General features: G+C 39.2%; 1 protein-coding gene across 4 annotated transcripts in view; it reads left to right on the forward strand.

Annotated features, from left to right (window-relative positions):
- The first annotated feature begins 5,568 nt into the window (after positions 1 to 5,568).
- ACTN2 (actinin alpha 2) overlaps positions 5,569 to 17,952 on the forward strand; it is a 70,178-nt gene continuing 57,794 nt past the window's right edge. For all 4 annotated transcript variants that reach the window (XM_054062557.1, XM_054062553.1, XM_009562140.2 and 1 more), the window contains exon 1: positions 5,569 to 5,982. In XM_054062557.1, the coding sequence (XP_053918532.1) occupies positions 5,857 to 5,982 (126 nt within the window). In that variant the 5' untranslated portion in view covers positions 5,569 to 5,856. The remainder of the gene's footprint in view (positions 5,983 to 17,952) is intronic.

Raw genomic sequence — 17,952 nt, forward strand, 5'->3', positions numbered from 1 at the left:
GTGATACAGAGACCAGATGTTGAATGTTTCCTGCTAATATCTGCCTTGAAGATAATATCTGCCTTGGAGAGAACCGGGACCACACCACCTGTTGTGCAGCCTACGAGGCTGCAAGTGTGGCCCTACAAACAGTGGGGACATCTCCTCCAGGGCATAAGGGACCCTGAATGCCTGAGCAAGTCTGATATACTACAGTAATCTAGGCATTTCTGGGTCCAAGGCTAAGCAGAGACCTGAAAGACAAACATGGAGGTGAGAAGTGTATGTTAGGTAAATCACACTGTAATCATAATTACTCTCTAAGTTTCTCAGGGCTTTTAGACAGAAAAAGCCTTTGCTTCAGAGAATTTGTGTTCTAGGTGGGCATTAAGGACCAAAAGAAACATTGCCTACGCTATTTTAGAGGCAGGAGAGTGCAGCACAACAAGCTTGTTTCTCTTTCTCTCAGTGACAGTAGTCTAATGGGCTTTTAGGGAAAACCTAGCCTTTAGGGAAAATTTTGTCTGAATTGACTTGCTCAAGGTCACACAGGGCATCTTAAGCTGGTGTGGATCAGGCCATGCCTCAGCCCCGTGATTTTCCTTCAACACAAAGGGTTGTCAAAAGCCAGTGATCTCAGTGCAGTCAGCATTTTCTCCATACAGAAGCCCAAGCTATGCTTTGGTAGTATTTGTCTGTCCTATAAATGTTTCTTGCTACACTTCATCCATGGCTGAATTTCAGGGACAGAGTAAGTCGTCTCTATTTATAGCTGATGAAACACTTTGGGATCTTCTGACAGTGAAGCCAGCAATGCATTTTTTCAGCTCTTTCTCAACCTGGATTTCCAAACCTGCCATTTGAAATAGTGTATTTAAAAAAAAATAATTATACTGTATACTTAGCTTCTGTAGATAATATCACCATGCATGAGTAGCATGGGGATTTTTCAGAGTCAAGATTTGTGCCTCTTGGTACTAGATGTGGGAGGGCTAATATGCCCAGTGCCCACAGTGCTTTTCCTTAGCTCAGATAAAATCAGAATATAGATTCCCAGATGTACGCTTCCCTGCTTTCTTTCTGCCTTCCTGTTGTATTTGTTCATTTTGGGAATATGAAGTGAGTTTAACATTTACATGTCAAATCTAATTTTTTTTTTTTTAATAAATCAATGTGTTTCTTATATTGAAGAAGATGGGTTGATGGGTTGTGTTTATTGTATTGGAAAAAAAAAGAGGGACATTTCTCTTGAAATCTAATTTAAAAAATACATTTTATAACACACCTCACCTTTCTGCTTAGCTTTCTTCGGGAAATTTATGCATAATTTTTAGCAGAATCTGACATTTTGACCTAATCTAAATCATCAATGTCTCCTTTAAATAATTAATTTTTTGTTGCTTAAGTTTTAAACTAGCAAAAGTACATTTTAAGTGATAGTTATGACATGCTTTGAAAATAAATGGGCTTTTTAATCCCTCTTTTAAGATTCTGCTAATAGTTTACACAAGAGAACAAATACTTTGAATTTATTTTCTTTTATCTTTCATTTCTTTTTTCTTTCTTGAGAAACCACCCTACTATTCTTTTTCACAAAGAAGCAGGCTGTGCCTATGGAAAGATTATAGACTTACTGACTTATTGAGTTCTCACAAGGTTCTTTATCTTCCTGTGACCTTTCGAAGACAGTTTTGGCCGATGTGAACTATTGTGTTCCTACACAGAAATGTTACAGTTGAAAACTAATGGTGATCATTTTCATATCAGTTGATTGTTTATAGGTGTTTAATTAAGTAGATAAATCTGGCTAATTTCTTAATCTAAATCTCACTAAGTTCAAATAGAAGAATGATGTGGTGAAACATTGCAGTGTTCAGCATTTATATTGTTTTACTAAAAAGTTGATGTTTTATTCTCATTCTAAGATTTTGTTAGAGGGAACAATAAGAAGCAGGTTGAAGGGATTGAAAGTTTAATGAACAGTAAAAATACTGAGGAATGAGTTCTTGAGAGAATGCCATGACAGCTTTTGGGGAGCAAATGGATGTCAAATATAAACTGTGTGAAACTATTTCCATTTCAATAAAAAAAAAAATTATAAAGATTGACACAGGAGTTGAAGATTGCTTCCTTTAGTTACAAAAGTTAGAAAAAGCCTTAGTTCTCAAGGAGTTCAATGCAAAGTGTGCCAGGAGGGTTTGACTTGGGTGTGTTAGAGTCTAAGATCCTCAGTGAGCTGGGACTGTGAAAAGAAATACTGAGTGACTTCACCCACAGACCTGCTGCTCCTCTTAGGAAAGTTCTGGCCTTCTTGATGCTCCTCCTGCATCAGAAATGATATCATATTGCCTCTTTGTTCTCCTGGGGTAAAGGCATTCTCCTGAGTAGGCCCTTACTGGCATTTACATAGGCTATTTTGCCAAGTAAGAGGTAAAAATAGTTGACAGTGCAGCTTTGCCATCTCCATTTCTGATCTCCCTGTGGCACCTTATTTCTTCAAATTTGTTTGGCAATCATCAGTATTCTTTTTGTCTCACCTTATTTTAAGCAATCTGTGTCATTGCTACCTCACGTATACCTGCTACTTTTCTGGTATTTTGCCATGTCAGCCTAAAATTCTGTATCTCTATGGTTCACTGTGTTTCTTCCTTTTTCTCTATTTGGTACTTTTGTCCTTTCTTTTCTGCTCAGCTTGCTGATTTCTATTTTGATTTGATTTTCTTTTTCCTTAGGCACAGATATTCTGTGTCTGAGTGATTCTGCTAGCTTTAGTGAGCATAGTCCTAACCTACCTCAGATGTGGGAATAAGCTGATTGAAGCACACTGCTTTATTCATACTACTCTGCTGGGCACAGCTTTCCTTTTCTCTAGGTGAGCTGGAAGAGGCAGTTCCCTTTCCACTTCAAGTTTGGCGTCAGAGTTTCATTTTGGCTCTGTTTCCACTACAGACCTCCATTCATATGCTTCTCATTACCATCCATGCAGTTAGTTTATAAAATTAAATTAAAGTAGTAAACAAAATACCAGATACTCCTCCTAAAGCTCCATCTATAAATATCTCCCCTGCCTACTCATGCTGTCTGATTAAGGGGCCGTAAGCACTTATTTAAAGAACATAAAACAGGTCAGATTCCATCAAGATAGGCAGCTTTTTAAAATTAATGATATTCCATTTAGCTTCCTTTTTCATAGGTAAAAAGCTCAACTCTCAAAATGTACGCTGATGAAGTTGAAGCCCTCTCTTTTGGCATTTTCAGAATTAAAAAATTAGATTTTTTGTTCTGGAGTATTTTGTTTTCATCCAAACTGAACTAACATAAACTACCCAATTTGGATTTTGAAATACTTGCCTATTACAGAAAAACGTGAGTTTAAATGTGAGTTTGTTCCTATTTGGAATTAACTTGATTTTTGTCTTTTTTTTTTTTTTTTTTAAAAATCTCTCAGATTAGCTGGGAGATATGATTGTAATAGCTGTTGGTTTCTTGGAACAACGATTACCTTTTTGTTTAATTTGTTTTGTTATGAAAGTACAAAGTTTACCTATGTGCCAAGTAAACATGAAAAAATGAATGGTACCTTTGAAGCAGTGGCTAGCTAGGTTTTGAGCAAATCCAGTTATTTTATAAAAAAAACAGTTATTTATGAAAATTTATTAACTTCTTTCAGAAGTATAGAAAATCTGGGTAGATTTCCCTTTTATTTCCAGAAATTTAGGCATGGATCTGACTTCAGTCTCAATCCCCAGTATGATTGGATACTCTTTCTCATCATAATGCCTCAGTTTTTATTTCATGCCCAAGGCACACTGGTCCATGTTATAGGATGAGGGCCAACAAATAAAATGTAGCTCTTAACTAACACCTCAGTACACGAAGCCATCAGTAGCTATAAGGCTCACCTGTACTGTGGAGAGGGGAGTACGATCGAACTTCATTCTTGTAGACCCCCAGACAAGGTGGTGCCAAGGAAAGGCATGAAGCTGGTTGTGATGGCTCACCTCAGATGAGGTAGGACATAGAAGATTTTGTTAGTATAGGAGAACTTTTTGCACGGGAGACAGCTCTGGTTCAGAACATTACAGCTTTACATGTATGCTTCCAGGACTTTTCTAATGTCTTCCTGCTTTTCCTCTAGAACATTCTCCGGTACTGTGTAGAGTGAATAAGGAGAAATGGTTTTTTTCTGATTTCAAAGGCTTAAATAGTCATTTAGGTGACTGCCATTGGACATGTATCCCAAACCACAGATGACTACCCAGCTATAAAAATAAACCACACAAATTATACCAGCCTACACATAATGTGTACATACATTATCTATTTTGTTTTGAAATTGCTATTTGATATTGTCTGAGAGTAGCCTAAGGGAATGCTCACCTGCACTTGAACAAAAAGATCTAGGCATAGCAGCCATCAACATTTGCTTAATTATCTAAATGGAAATGTCGTAGCAACCTGGACTATTTGCATTGAGCAGTTGAAAAGCATGTGGTTCTGATTTTGGTGCATAGACTTGGAATTTTATTTTTAGACTCTCTATCTTATGATATGTACATCATTTTTTTGAAGTCCAGGTTGCATGATAAAATCATTTTGCAATCCTCTTCTAAATTCAAATTTGCAACCTTCATGCTGCATTTATGGAGTTTCTTCTTACCCCATGGATAGGTGTTAGCTGTGCATGTTTGTATGTTCTAAACTACACAGACTTATTGGATAGAAGGTGACTTGGCAGAAAGCAGAGCTTTAATGAACACGACAAGGTGGAGGAAATGTGCTGCCAGGCTGTTGATTATTCTGGTTATTCATTCACATTGGCTTAGAAACCTGTGGTTGCCCTTGCTGAACATAGTTCTCTCTTCGATCTGGATTCAGAAAGGTCAGCTTTGGTGAGGGTTTTCCTTTTGAAAGCAAGACTTAAGGTATACTCAGTGTGGAGAATATACTTCTATACTGCTAGAGAGGATGATCTTGGCTGACGATAGATGCAGACATTAATGAGAGGCTGGGTGTAGAACATCATAAACTTGCCAATTTCCAGAAGAAATATTGTCACCAGGGCAACTGAAATAACATGACATGGGAACTAAGGGACACGCTTGTCAGGATGCTTGATGTCAGTGCTATCTTTTTGGATTCTACCCTGAGGAAAGCACAGGTACATGTTTATGAAGTTTAACACGACGGCTCGTGTGATCCTTAATCTGTAAAGGAAAGTGGGAATGATTCAAGAGTCCGCCCAGACTTCAGTCCGATGATCAACAACGTTATAGTACATTAGCAACTATATGTATATTAGCAATCCATGGACTGGTCTCGAGGAGGAGAAAAACACCGAGGCGGGTATTTTACCCAAAAACTGGAAGGACGGGCAGCCATCAGGCAGTGGTTTTCGTCTGGAGCGCCCACGGGCAGTGCGTTTAGGCTTCGCGGACAGCCTCGCAGAGCCCAGAGGAGGGCTCAGGCTCGAGCTCCTGCCCTGTCCTGTCCCATCCCGTCTTGTCCCATCGTGTCCCGCCCCGGCTCCACGTGACAACCCGGCGGGGATAATAAGGCTCCGCGATGAGCAGCGCCGGGCGTCCCCGGAGGGTCCAGCCGCAGGCAGCCACCGCAGCAGCAGCAGCAGGGACAGAGAGGGGGGAGGAAGGTCACCGCAGGTCAGCACCTACCTGACAGCTGTCAGCCTCTGCTCTCAGCAGGACTCATCGCAATCCACTCCCTGTCATCTCGGGAAAAGAAAAAATAGAAAAGAAAAAAAAAAAGACACTGCTACCTACACCCCTTCAGCAAGTAAACTAAGCTGAAAAAAAGAAATATATAAATATATTTAAACGTGGTGGAAGCCACAGCAGCTGAAGCTGACCCTCAGGTAGCATGAACCAGATAGATACAAACATGCAGTACACCTACAACTATGAAGAAGATGAGTACATGACCCAAGAAGAAGAGTGGGACAGGGACCTGCTCCTGGACCCAGCATGGGAGAAACAGCAAAGGAAGGTCTGGAAATAAAGTCATGTGTGTCTGTGTATGTGCTTCTGTGTAGAATGTTGTCCTCTCTTATTACCGTGCCGCATCTGGGATTGCCAGGGCTGTGCAGCAAGGGTTTCTAATTTTGTAAGAGAATATAGTTTGTATAATATATGTATGTAAAATGTATTAGCCATGCCATATTTTGATGATAAAACATTCCCTTTTTGCATTTTTAAATTGAGCCTATGTAAGATGAAACTTATTTAGGAAACTCAAGAATTTCTTTTTATATCACACTGGAAATAATCTGTCAGTACCTTTAGATTTATATATTAGTATCTCAGTAATTTTTAACTTTGTTTGCTGGGTCTTCCTTTCAGAGAGCAGACTCTGAATTGATGTGTGTGTCTGATTGGTTTTCAAAAGCAGTAAATTGCAATTATGAACAGGGAGATGAATGAGATGGTTCAATGTTGGTGTGCAGAAAAAGCTTGCGATATTTCTGAGAGCAGACTGAGAAATCACTTTTGAAATTGCGATCTTGTGAGCCAACTCTTATTAGAATTTAGTCTTAATTCTGACTGAATGATTTGACAGGTAAAATATTGCCTAGAAATATATCCAGGCTAGATATGGAAAACTATTTCAAGATTAGGTTCCCGCATGCCAATTTACTCTCTGGGAAAAAAAAAAAGGTCTGTAAACTGCTTGGAATATACCATTGTAGAGGAAACGCATCTTGCATTTTAGGTATAAGAAAACTATTATGCCAGCAAGTACTGCCCATGCTCTTTTTCTGAACGTAGCCAGAGATTATAATCCCACCAGAAGTCTGGTCAGTGGCTTGGCACTTTAGTAATATTTGCAATATCCAATTTCAGAGCACTGAAAGCAGCATATGGAAAAGAGAGAAATTAAATACTGTAAAGGATTTGATAATTCCTAATGTAAAAGGTGATGTTGAAGTCATAGCTGACGGATCTGGGATTAAAAGGTTATCTGCCGGTTACAAGAATAAAAAAAAAAAAAAGGAGGGGGAGTGAGAGAGAGAGAGAGAGACAGAGAAACAGCACTCTAGGCAATATGCTTTTTGCTTTGGGTGAGCAACCCCAAAAACTTAAGTTGCCAGCTCATATCTGATGACAGAGTCTGGCCCACTGTTGCAGTCGCAGCTTCTGTAAAAACTATACTATAGAAGTATAGATATAAAAGTAAGAGCTGCTAGAATTGTCGAGCCACTAGGTTTGCTTTTCCATTAAAATTGGTAGAGCCAATATTTTCCTCTCAGTTTTCACTTGCAGCTTTCTTACTTCTGTGAGTTTCAGCTGATTTTACTAATTTTCCTAGATTCACACCTGTTTGGAACCTGCCGTATGAATATAGTGGGAGAAATTCTGGGCCAGGTTGAAATTCACTTTTATCTATCAGCTGCTGAAACTCCTAATTATTAAGCTGTAGTCCACCAGACTGATATTTGTTTTAATTTGATACTCTTTAGATTGTGAACTATTCTTTTATGTTTCATAATGAGAATGGAAATAATCTTGGTGCTTAAGTGCTTTAGTGATTTGTAACTGTTCAGCCATAACCACTCATGGTTACATCAGATTAGGATTCAATTTTGCAGCATTTTAGAGAATATTGCTTTCAAAACAAAGAAATAGCGAACAGGTTACTAGATAGTCAGCACTCTAATGCAGTTTTCCTAGACTGCAGATAAATGATAAAAAAAAATGAAGAATTTGGATTTTGTAGGCTTTCTTATATTTGCAGAGAATTTGATGACTTTTACAGAACAGCAGTGGTTAGTTAGTGCAAGACCTAACAGCAAAGTTTTTGTTTCCGTCCGTCCAAACAGACGACGTCTCAGCAAAAAGTCAGGTTTCCATATTGATTCATTAAAGCAGACTCTGCTTTACCTCCATAGAGTACAGAGATTGTGGTTTTGCTACTTTATGTTGCCAGTTCTCAGGGCTTATTTTTAATGTTGTGGTTATACAACATTTAAATAAAATTTAGAAGAGGGGATCCTCGTTCCTTGTCTTGAAAAAGAGTCTGAATTTATTACTACATGAAAAAGAAGTACTCTTGTGATAAACAACTGATATGCTTCACAAAATGTCAAGGCTTCTGTCTATTTTTAATCGGTGCTAAGAGAGTTGCTGAAAGTGCCTTATTTCCTGATTTATTAGCAGAATATTGCAGATGCACGGGCACGCACCTTTCTTCTAACTGGTAATATAATATTGAAAAGTGATCTCAGTGGAGCCCTGGCAGTTGGCAGCATATATTTTCTATTAGACAGTCTTGGAACAAACCAAAAAGAAATGCCATTGTTTCTATTGTGGGCTGCCCTCTCCAGACTTGCCATTTCAGTGATATGCCTGGTATGAAATCTGTCAACAGATGCTGGTAACACATGATGACGTCCATAGGATTACAATGGATGTGACGTCTAATTATAACCATGGTTCATAGAGTATTATGGTCTGCTGTAATCCAGGCTCCTTGGACAGTGCCGATGTCAGAATAAATATGAAGTACGCTATAGGAAAGGAAGCTGAGTTGTAGCTTAGCTGCATATCTTTGAATGTGAACAACAATTTAAATGCTTTAGTTGGAGTAATGTTTAGGTTGTGTCAAAGCAAGAAAATACAAAAATTTGACCACTTAGGATCATAGAATCATAGAATAGTTTGGGTTGGAAGGGACCTTAATGATCATCTGGTTCCAACCTCCTTGCCATGGGCAGGGACATCACTTGCTGCGTTACACACTATTGGTAAAAACTTAAACAGGATCATTTGGTTGGAAATTTCAGGCAGCAACTTTGAAGACTAAAAAAAATTGTGTTTTGGGTGGACATGCTGTCTTCAGTAGGAACTAGTTAGAGAACAACAGCCTTGGTGTTTTTTGAACATATAGATGGGAACCATGAAATTGGAAACTTCTGAAATCCCCTCCTTGGCCTGGTACGCTTCTGCTGACCACATGAGCTTATACAGTAATTGAAAGGTCTACGGAAGTACTTCTGAACTGAGCAGAAATAAAAAAGTATTGGCAATCAAGAAGTCTGACCAGCAGCAATGGGATTTTCTTCTTCACTCTGGTCTGTAACCAGGTCAATTCATCTCAGACCTCAGTTTTCCCACTGGTACAAAGAGGACAGCAGTGATATTCGTCATGACTGATAGAAGTGGTTGGTTCTGCAGTATGTCAGCCTAATGATTAGTCTTTCAGTCCCTGCTGGACAGGAGTGGAAGTAAAATTATACTAGCTCATAGTGGGAGACTTAAAACTCAATTTCTCTTTTCTCTGTGATAAATTTATTTCTTCAATTTCAAAAAAAAGTTCAAGAGACTCCACAAACCTTTTCGTTTTCAGTAGTCTATATGCCAATATAACTAAACAGAACATAGGAAAAAGCAGTGGCCCTTAGTTTAGGAAACCAAGCACAACAATGCTGCTCAAAATGCAAATGTATTGTATTGTTTGCGATGTGTTCGAACTGCCAACACTATTTAGTGAGCTGTGTGTTTTAACAGCGTTCTTTCTTATTTGTAACTTTTGCTGTAAATGCTTTATTATAGGAGTGTGCTTTTTTTCAAGTTTGACATGAAATATGGCTTGTAAGTTTTTCAAGGAAGCCTTAAGCCTTGAGTATGAAGAACTGAAGGTTATGAAACAGGTGTGATCCCTTCTTCAAGACAGTTGTATTGCAAAGCAATAAACTGGCTCCACATATTTCCTAAGTGTGTCCTCCGGTCATTCAGACATGTCTGTGACACTGTCACACTAACACATTAATGGAAGAACTGGAAAAATACTCCTTGCCTTACTGATATTATTTTAGATGACTGATCTTGTTCTAACTTGCCATATGGCCCCAGAACCACTGCTTTGTTAATACAGAAGGTTTATAATGAAGTTGTCAATGCAGTTTCTGACCATATTGATATATTTTTTTTACACTGTAGTAGATTAAACAAAAAGACTTAGAATATTTATTTACATTTAGAAGCCACATGTATGGAATATGAATTACAGGCAACATCCTTCTTTTTTCTAGTGTTGCTGGAACTTCATTGAAGTTCAGCAGATTTGAGAGGTTCATTGCAGCCTGAAAGAGAAACTGACCTTGTGTTCAGGCTGACTTCAGTGTCTATAAATAGAGTTACAGTCAGTGTCCCGGGTTCACTCTGTAGTCTGTATGGTCTATGGATGGAATCTAGACTGATTTCTTATCAAAAGCCTCTTCCTGGAAGAAGTCTCCTGATGAGTGAGAAGGCAGATGAAGTACTGGAAGAAAACAGCTTCATTCTTCAACCAAGAAGAGACAGAGAAATAATCAAGCCTGCATGAATGAATGAAAAGGAAATGTAAGGCAGAAAAATGCTGGCAGGAGAAGCTGAATGCCACCAGCAAAATTCAGTACTGTAGAACCACTCCTCATGGATGTACAGACTCTGGATTGAAATAATTGTCTTGGAGAATATAGCAATCTTTACAGTGTGTACAGGGTATTCCAGCCTAGGTCTTGCTCTTTTACTGGGATTATCTGGAAGGGGTTTAAAGTGTGAGCTATGGGAGGGGCAGTGTTTGGAGGTTTTTTGTTTGGTTTATGTTTTTTTTTTAGACTGTGCAAAATTCTTTCCTTGAATAATCAGCCTTGGGGCTAAGCTTCTAGAGCACACAAAGAAACTATCCATCTCGTGAGGGCTTTTAATGAGGTGACACTTTTTACCCACGTAGAATACCAGTGGGATTGTTGAGAAGGCACAAAGATTGCCCTCTGTAAGTGAGCAACATGAACAGGGTCTGGATGAGAACCAGCAGTGAATGTGGGAGGTGTGAGGGAAGCAAAAGGTACACTCCTTTCTAAGAGAGTATCAACCTTCTTATTACTTATTCCTAGTACTTACCTGTCAACAGTTGGATATTTCTTATGGGGATCCTGGGTTGAGTAACTTTAGGACTGATTTCAGGAGGGGATTTAATTTTTTAGGAGAAAAATCTCCAGAGTCGAAAGCAGAGTGATAGTTGCTTGGGAAAACGTGCTATACTGAGTCCTATGCTGCAATTCTCCCTTACCTTTTCTGCACAGAATTAGGGTGACATGGGTATCTTGGGAATTCTATAGGCAGAAATGCAGTATTTTCTGTTACTATTAATGGTTAGAAAAGCAAACAATTTCACCTTTTTAGGTTTATTTTTTTCTAGCATTCAGACAGTAATGTGACTGGCCTGTCTAGATGAGCAGTGTTTTCCCAAATGATGTATGCCAGTGTACATGCAAATTATGCATCATACTAATGTGAAATTTCAGCATTCCAAGGTCAAATGCTTCTTCTCCAGGTGCACCAAGAAGTTTTTTTTTTTCAAACAGTGGATGCCAAAACCTCTAGTATTAAGAACACATACAAAACATCTATTGTTTCCTTTTAAATCCTGTGTGGTCTTTAGTGACATTCTCAGTGGTAGATGGCCCCATAAAGGGTCTGACTCAGACCTTGGCAGTAAATGGATGGACTTAACTTTTTTTTCTGCCATAGCATGCCTTGATTTTTCAGCTTCACAGATGAGGGAAAGGCGGTGGATGTAGTGTACCTGGACTTCAGTAAAGCCTTTGGCATCATTTCTCACAGTATTTTGCTCGAGTAACTGGCTACCACTGGCTTGGACAGCTGGCCTCTCTTCTGGGTTAAAAAATGTCTAGATGGGTGGGCCCAAAGAGTCGTGGTAAATTGGAGCTAAATCCAGTTGGAGGCTGGTCACAAGTGGTGTCCCCCAGGGCTCAGTGCTGCGTCCAGTTCTGTTCAATATCTTTATTGATGATATGGACGAAGGGATTGAGCATATGCTATGGGAGTCTGTGGATGACACTAAGCTGGGAGGAAATGACAATCTGCTTTGAGGGTAGGGAGACTCCATAGAGGGATCTGAACAGGCTGGACCAGTGGGATGAGGTTTAAGGCCAAATGCCGAGCCCTGCAGTTGGGACAAAATAACACACCCGTGCAGCACTACAGGCTTGGGGAAGAGTGACTAGAAAGCTGCCTGGCAGAGAAGGGCCTGGGGGTGTTGGTTGACAGCTGGCTGAATATGAATCAGCAGTGTGCCCAGGTGGCCAAGAAGGCCAGTGGCATCTTGGCTTGTGTTAGGAACAGCATGGCCAGCAGCACCAGAGAAGTGATTGTGTCCCTGTACTCAGCACTGGTGAGGGTGCACCTGGAATACTGTGTTCAGTTTTGGGTCTCTCACTACAAGAAAGATATTGAGGTGCTGCAGTGTGTCCAGAGGAGGGCCACGAAGCTGGTGAAAGGGCTGGAGAACAAGTCTTACAAGGAGCAGCTGAGGGAACTGGGGTTAGTTAGCCTAGTGAAAAGAGGACTGACAGAAGACCTTATCACTGTCTACAACTATCTGAAAGGAGGTTGCAGTGAGATGGGTGTTGGTCTCTTCTCCCAAGTGACAGGAAATGGCCTCAACTTGCTCACTGAAAGGGTTATCAAGCGCTGGAACAGGCTGTCCAGGGAGATGGTTGAGTCACCATCCCTGGACATATTTTAAAGGTAGGTAGGTGAAATACTCAGGTACGGTTGCACTTGATGATCTCAACGGTCTTTTCTAACAAAATGATTCTGTGATTCTATGATATACTACAGCTGTCCTGAATATTAGACACTGGTGCAACAGAAGGACACGTAGTTGCAGTTTCTCTGGTACTATGAAGAGTTTCCATGAGGGTAGAGGGTCTGTGTATAGAAATAAAGGATGTGTTTATGGCTTGTTCTGTACAACTGGCCTCTTCGAGATTAGTGCTTGTTAAAATAGTAATGTGTAAATTCCTCTTGCTGATGTTACTTGCATGGAATGATGCTTGAAAGGAGCATGCTGAAAGGATAGTGGAACGATCATATTTTGTCAGTGTGCTTCCTATTCTGTCCTGGAAGCTGCCAGTAAGATGTGCAGCTGAACAGGGGCCTGAATATTGTGGTTCTGGTGTGTGAAGGAAAATTCAAAGAAAGCTGTTATGAAATTCACCTAACTAGGAATGTTTATGGAGGTAGTTTTTTCAAATGAGAAGGTTTTCTTCATCAATACTAAGTGTGATAAATCAATATATTGTTCTATATTTTCTATTTAAACTCAAATGTCCTCTCAGTGTTGACCCATTCTAGGCTTTGTGTGCTTTTGCTACTGTTGTCAAATGGAAAATTCCTACAGTCCCAATTCAGCTGTTAATTGCCGCTCACCCCCAAATATCTGCCAGCAACAAAACCATGTGTTATGGAAGGAAATTTTATGAACTATCTTACAGTGGGAAGCAAAAGCTGCTGCCTACCTGCACTCACAGATACACACCAGATCCTCCCCTGAAATTTGAGTAGTAAAATGTCTGCAGATACTCTAATCCAATCAGTAAGACAATAAGGATTGGAAGAAAGTATGGATCTAAGTGGGTTTCCATAAGCTGCAACCAAGGTGCTTAAGAGCTAGAGAAAAGCTGTGTGTTAAGCAATGCACTTCGCTCTAATCTTTTGGGGGTGGGAAGTCTGCGTCTTGCTGTGGATCTGAGTTTGAGTTGCCAGAGATCTGAAGGCAGAGACGTGGGAAGTGTTTGCTTGGGTGATCACTGAGGGTCTTCAGCCCTGAGACTACAGCAGATGCAGAATCCACACTCATACGAGTGCAAGCAAAAGCCCTGTGCAAGCAAAAGCAGGGCTCAGGTATATTCTGTAAACTGATGAATCCCAGTAAGAAAATATCATGATTACATCACCAATTTCCAAATCAAACTAAGCGCTGCAGGCTGAACTTTGACTGCTTTTTGCCAACACGGTTCAAAAGCTTCCACCAAAGTCCTTGCATCCTCTTGCAAGTAAGTAAAAAGAGCTTTCATCATTATGATGAAAATAATCTAATATCAAATGCCTAACATAAATTCAATCATTGTTGCATAAATTCTGATCCATTTAATGATGTTTAATTTAGGTAGTAATTTTTGTATTGCACTGTACAGTTCTGCTGAATTAATTTCAGTGAGACTAAGCATGGTGAAAACTATATAGATATTTTAGAAGTTGGCTTAGCTTTGTCCCAAGTCAAAAGACTTTCTTCCTTCGTGTTATTCTATGTCAAAAATAACATGAGCAAGGAAACAAATATAAAAGTGCTTACACAGTTGGCAAAGTTGAGTTGTTTTGAACGGCTTTACTGCCAAGAATAATTTCTTCTGAGTCCTAATTGTTGGGATAAACAATGTGTAACTGATGTGGCATTCCTCTACTGAAAGCAGTGAGAATTTGCTGACTGAATGAATATGCCTTTTATGGCTATACTCTCAGCTGATATCAGAAGGCGAATGTATTTACATCAAGCACTCAATTTCCTCCTAAATTAATTCCTAATAGTTTGGGGTGATTTTCAAGTCTTCGATGTTTGAAGAACAAAATTTCATGAAATGCTGTGTGACACTTGATCTTATAATATCACTCCATTTGATGGTTTTAAATATGCATCTTGTTGAAAGACTTGATGCATAAAGCTGATCATAACTATGCAGGTGCTATACAATGCCCTTTTCCTACCTGAGAAAATTTGGTATGTGTTTAAAGATAAAAGTTACCTCTTTCCACACAATTTAACCAGCAAACACAATGTTATGATTACCCTCCGTGACTGTTTCTGTACATACCCTCTAGTAGCTCTTCCTGCTGGCAGCATAAGCAAGTCTTCAGTATAGATAAAGATAGCATCGCCTTAGTAATCCTCAAACTACTGGTGTGAAAAGATTGCAGGGCAGGTGTTAGTGTTCTGCAGGAACAGAGCATCTGCAGAGACAGAGGTAGAGGATTTTGAAATGCAATGTTCTCCTTCTAGGAAAGTCTCTCACTTGAAATGGTAGTTTTTAAGAAATACACTTCATTCTTTAGATGGCCCCTCCAGAGGGAAGCAAAAGCTGACAGTTGTCTAGCTAATATTTAGTTGGTTTCTATATTTGGACCTTAAGTTTCCATGCGTGCACAAGGGTGAGAAAACTAGTCCTGAATTTATGTCCTAAGTGCAAGAATGGGTACTGCTGCTGCTATGTCTGGTCTCGGTTTTCCCTGCTTTTGAGTTTATGAGGACATATCACTTTGTCCATGTCTTCATCTCCGAAATAGTGGTTATAATACCTATGTGCTGGCTTTACGATTGGAAGTACTGTTTACTGTACTTGGTATGAGTAAGATTTTGCATTTACTTTAAACGCTTCCTCCCAACTGCTTGTAACTGACAGAATCTCTTCAACTTGAAATCTAATGCTTGTTCTTGTTTCTCTTCAAAAACTCGTAAGCAAAATCAGTCCAGCCAACTATTGCTTTGATAACTGGCAGAACCTAATTTAGAGCAGATGGCTTCTACTCTGAACTGCCCCCTAGAAGAGCTTTGCTCACCCCCACTACCATAGCAGGAGTCTGTGGAAAGTGACTACTCTTGTTTATAATTAGCTTCTGTGATTATTCCTTAAGCATCTAAGGAAACGCTCATATTTTTTATAGGTGTTGAATACCCAGGCATTTCCACTGACGTCAGGAGGAACTTCTGTCTATCTCCCACCTCTGAAAATCAGGCTGCTATTTTGGCATTCACAGAAAGGTTTAACCGTCTATCACTAAGTGATATTTTTTTAACTCCGTTTTATGTTTAATCTTGGCACCAGTGTAGCTTTTCGCTGCTGCAGTACTTGAGACATTGCAGTCTTTAATATGAAGGAAACTAGTACGCAGCTGCAATAAATTATAAAAAATACCAAACAAACACATAAATAATTGTGTAGCTCTGAGGCATTATTTCACGTAGAAGAGTTTCTTTAGGCTATAGAAAACCTTTATAGTCCAAGCTCATCTCCAGCTGCACTCTGGAGTATAGTTCCACCACAGGTTTTCTTTTGTAGAGCAGCTGACCACCTTTGAATCTACCCATGTCCACAGACTTCTAGTCCCCTTCATTTGCTGGTACCATGATCTGCAATGTTCCACATCACTGAAGAGATTTGAAACAACCTCCCCTGTTCTTAGCAGTTCTTAATCTCGAGTCATTTCCGTAATGTAGTTTGCACTGCAGTCCCACAACCACAAGCTGTTATACCTGTACATGAACATATTATGTATAATACACTTGTCATCCATTTGGTGTTAATACTAAAGGACAAAACCCCCCACCGTACATGAAGCTGAAGTATGCTTGTTTTCCTTTTGTCTACGGCCTTCATTTCCATGAAGGAGCACAGGTCCCAGCATGACTCCTGTTAAGAACAGATAAACAAAGAACTGTGTTTAATTGACAGAACAGTTTGCCTATCAAACAGTATACTGTCTAAACCGGAGGTGTTTATGCTTTCAGCAGTTACAGCCATCATTGTTTATTACCCATCTAGTCTTTGCTAAGTTCTTGAGAACAGGTTACTTCATTAAATTTTATATCACATATAATCAAAACATCCAAAGATCTCAAACAATGCTTTGCTTTTTATTCTGTTTTTAAAAAAAGCTCAGCAGTTTAGGAACATGAGCCTTGCTAAAAATTACTTAGCAATTTGGAATTTTTCTGAAAGTCTGCTGGCTCACAGAATGTTTTAAATCATAGAATTATAGAATCATAGAATGGTTTGAGTTGGGAGGGACCTTAAAGATCATCTGGCTCCAACCCCACTACCATGGGCAGGGACACCTTCCATTTGACCGTGTTGCTCAAAGCCTCATTCAGCCTGGCCTTGAACCCATCTAGGGATGGGACATCCATGACTTGTCTAGGCAACCTGTTCAAGTGCCTCAACACCCTCACAGTAAAAAATCTCTTCTTAATATCTAATCTAAATGTACTCTCTTTCAGCTTAAAACTGTCACCCCCATCCTATGTTTTAGAAAATGTTATTTTGTAGATAATGCCTCATGAAAAACAATTAGAACTTAGAAAAATCAACCCAGTATGTTTAAGTAGTATTTCTAACAGTGGAAGTTACCAAAGTCTTTAAAAATCAGATTCACAAGACTGGAATCAAAACTGAATTTTTTGTTTTTAATAATCAGTTACAATAGTAAAGAAATGAACAGATCACAAAAGTGGACAAATTACAAGCTTTTTGTACTGAGAAATATTGTATTGACTAACCTGGCATATATGCCACAAAGGAGCTTTGTGTTGCGTAAGCGGGAATTAATGCATGAGGTTTTCCTTTCTCTGTAAAAAACTCAACTGAAATGTTAGTTTAGACTACACGTGAAACTAGATTTGCTGATCTTCAAATGTACAACATAACAGAGTGTGAAGATGACACTTACTGTGCAAATACCTTGGAGTCTGACTATTAACATACTTTCTTTGCAATTTAGTGGTGTCAGAGACTTAAAGATGTGTGTGTTGGTGTGTGTGGAATTAAAAAAACTTCCAAAACCTGTCAGAAGATGTGCTTTTCTGTTTATGGAAGTGTTTTAAAGAATCTTGATAAATTGTATAGGATAATACTTTTATCCCTCTCCAATTGACTGTATTGACCAATTTATAATGGATTTACTTACGCACCTGGCAATGTAGTATGTAATTACTGGGTAAAGATAGCATAGTGAAGAAAATCAACAGAGAAAGCAAGGGAAAGACATTTGGAAATCCAGTCAACTAAATCCTGGATTAGCCTACTTTAATTAATCTTTCTATTTCCAGAGACCATACCTTTAGTTCCTTCCATACTGTAATATGTGAATGTCTTACCTCATCCTAAATAGTATTTGGTCATTTAAATATGTATCTATCTGCTGAAACAAAAATGCTAGCCAGCACTATCTGTGATAGTTAAGAGCTCTTGGGAAAACAGGAAGAGCACTGTGGGGCACAGCTGGTAGAAGAAGAACCTGAGACTGGAGAGGAGAATCTGGGATAAGGTCTCTTAGTAAGAAGGTTCATTTGGCACTGATAGGGTAGTGGCAATCTTTTGTGTAATACACCTGAGAGAGT

Source organism: Cuculus canorus, chromosome 3, assembly GCF_017976375.1.
Source record: "Cuculus canorus isolate bCucCan1 chromosome 3, bCucCan1.pri, whole genome shotgun sequence".
Classification (NCBI taxonomy): Eukaryota; Metazoa; Chordata; class Aves; order Cuculiformes; family Cuculidae; genus Cuculus; species Cuculus canorus.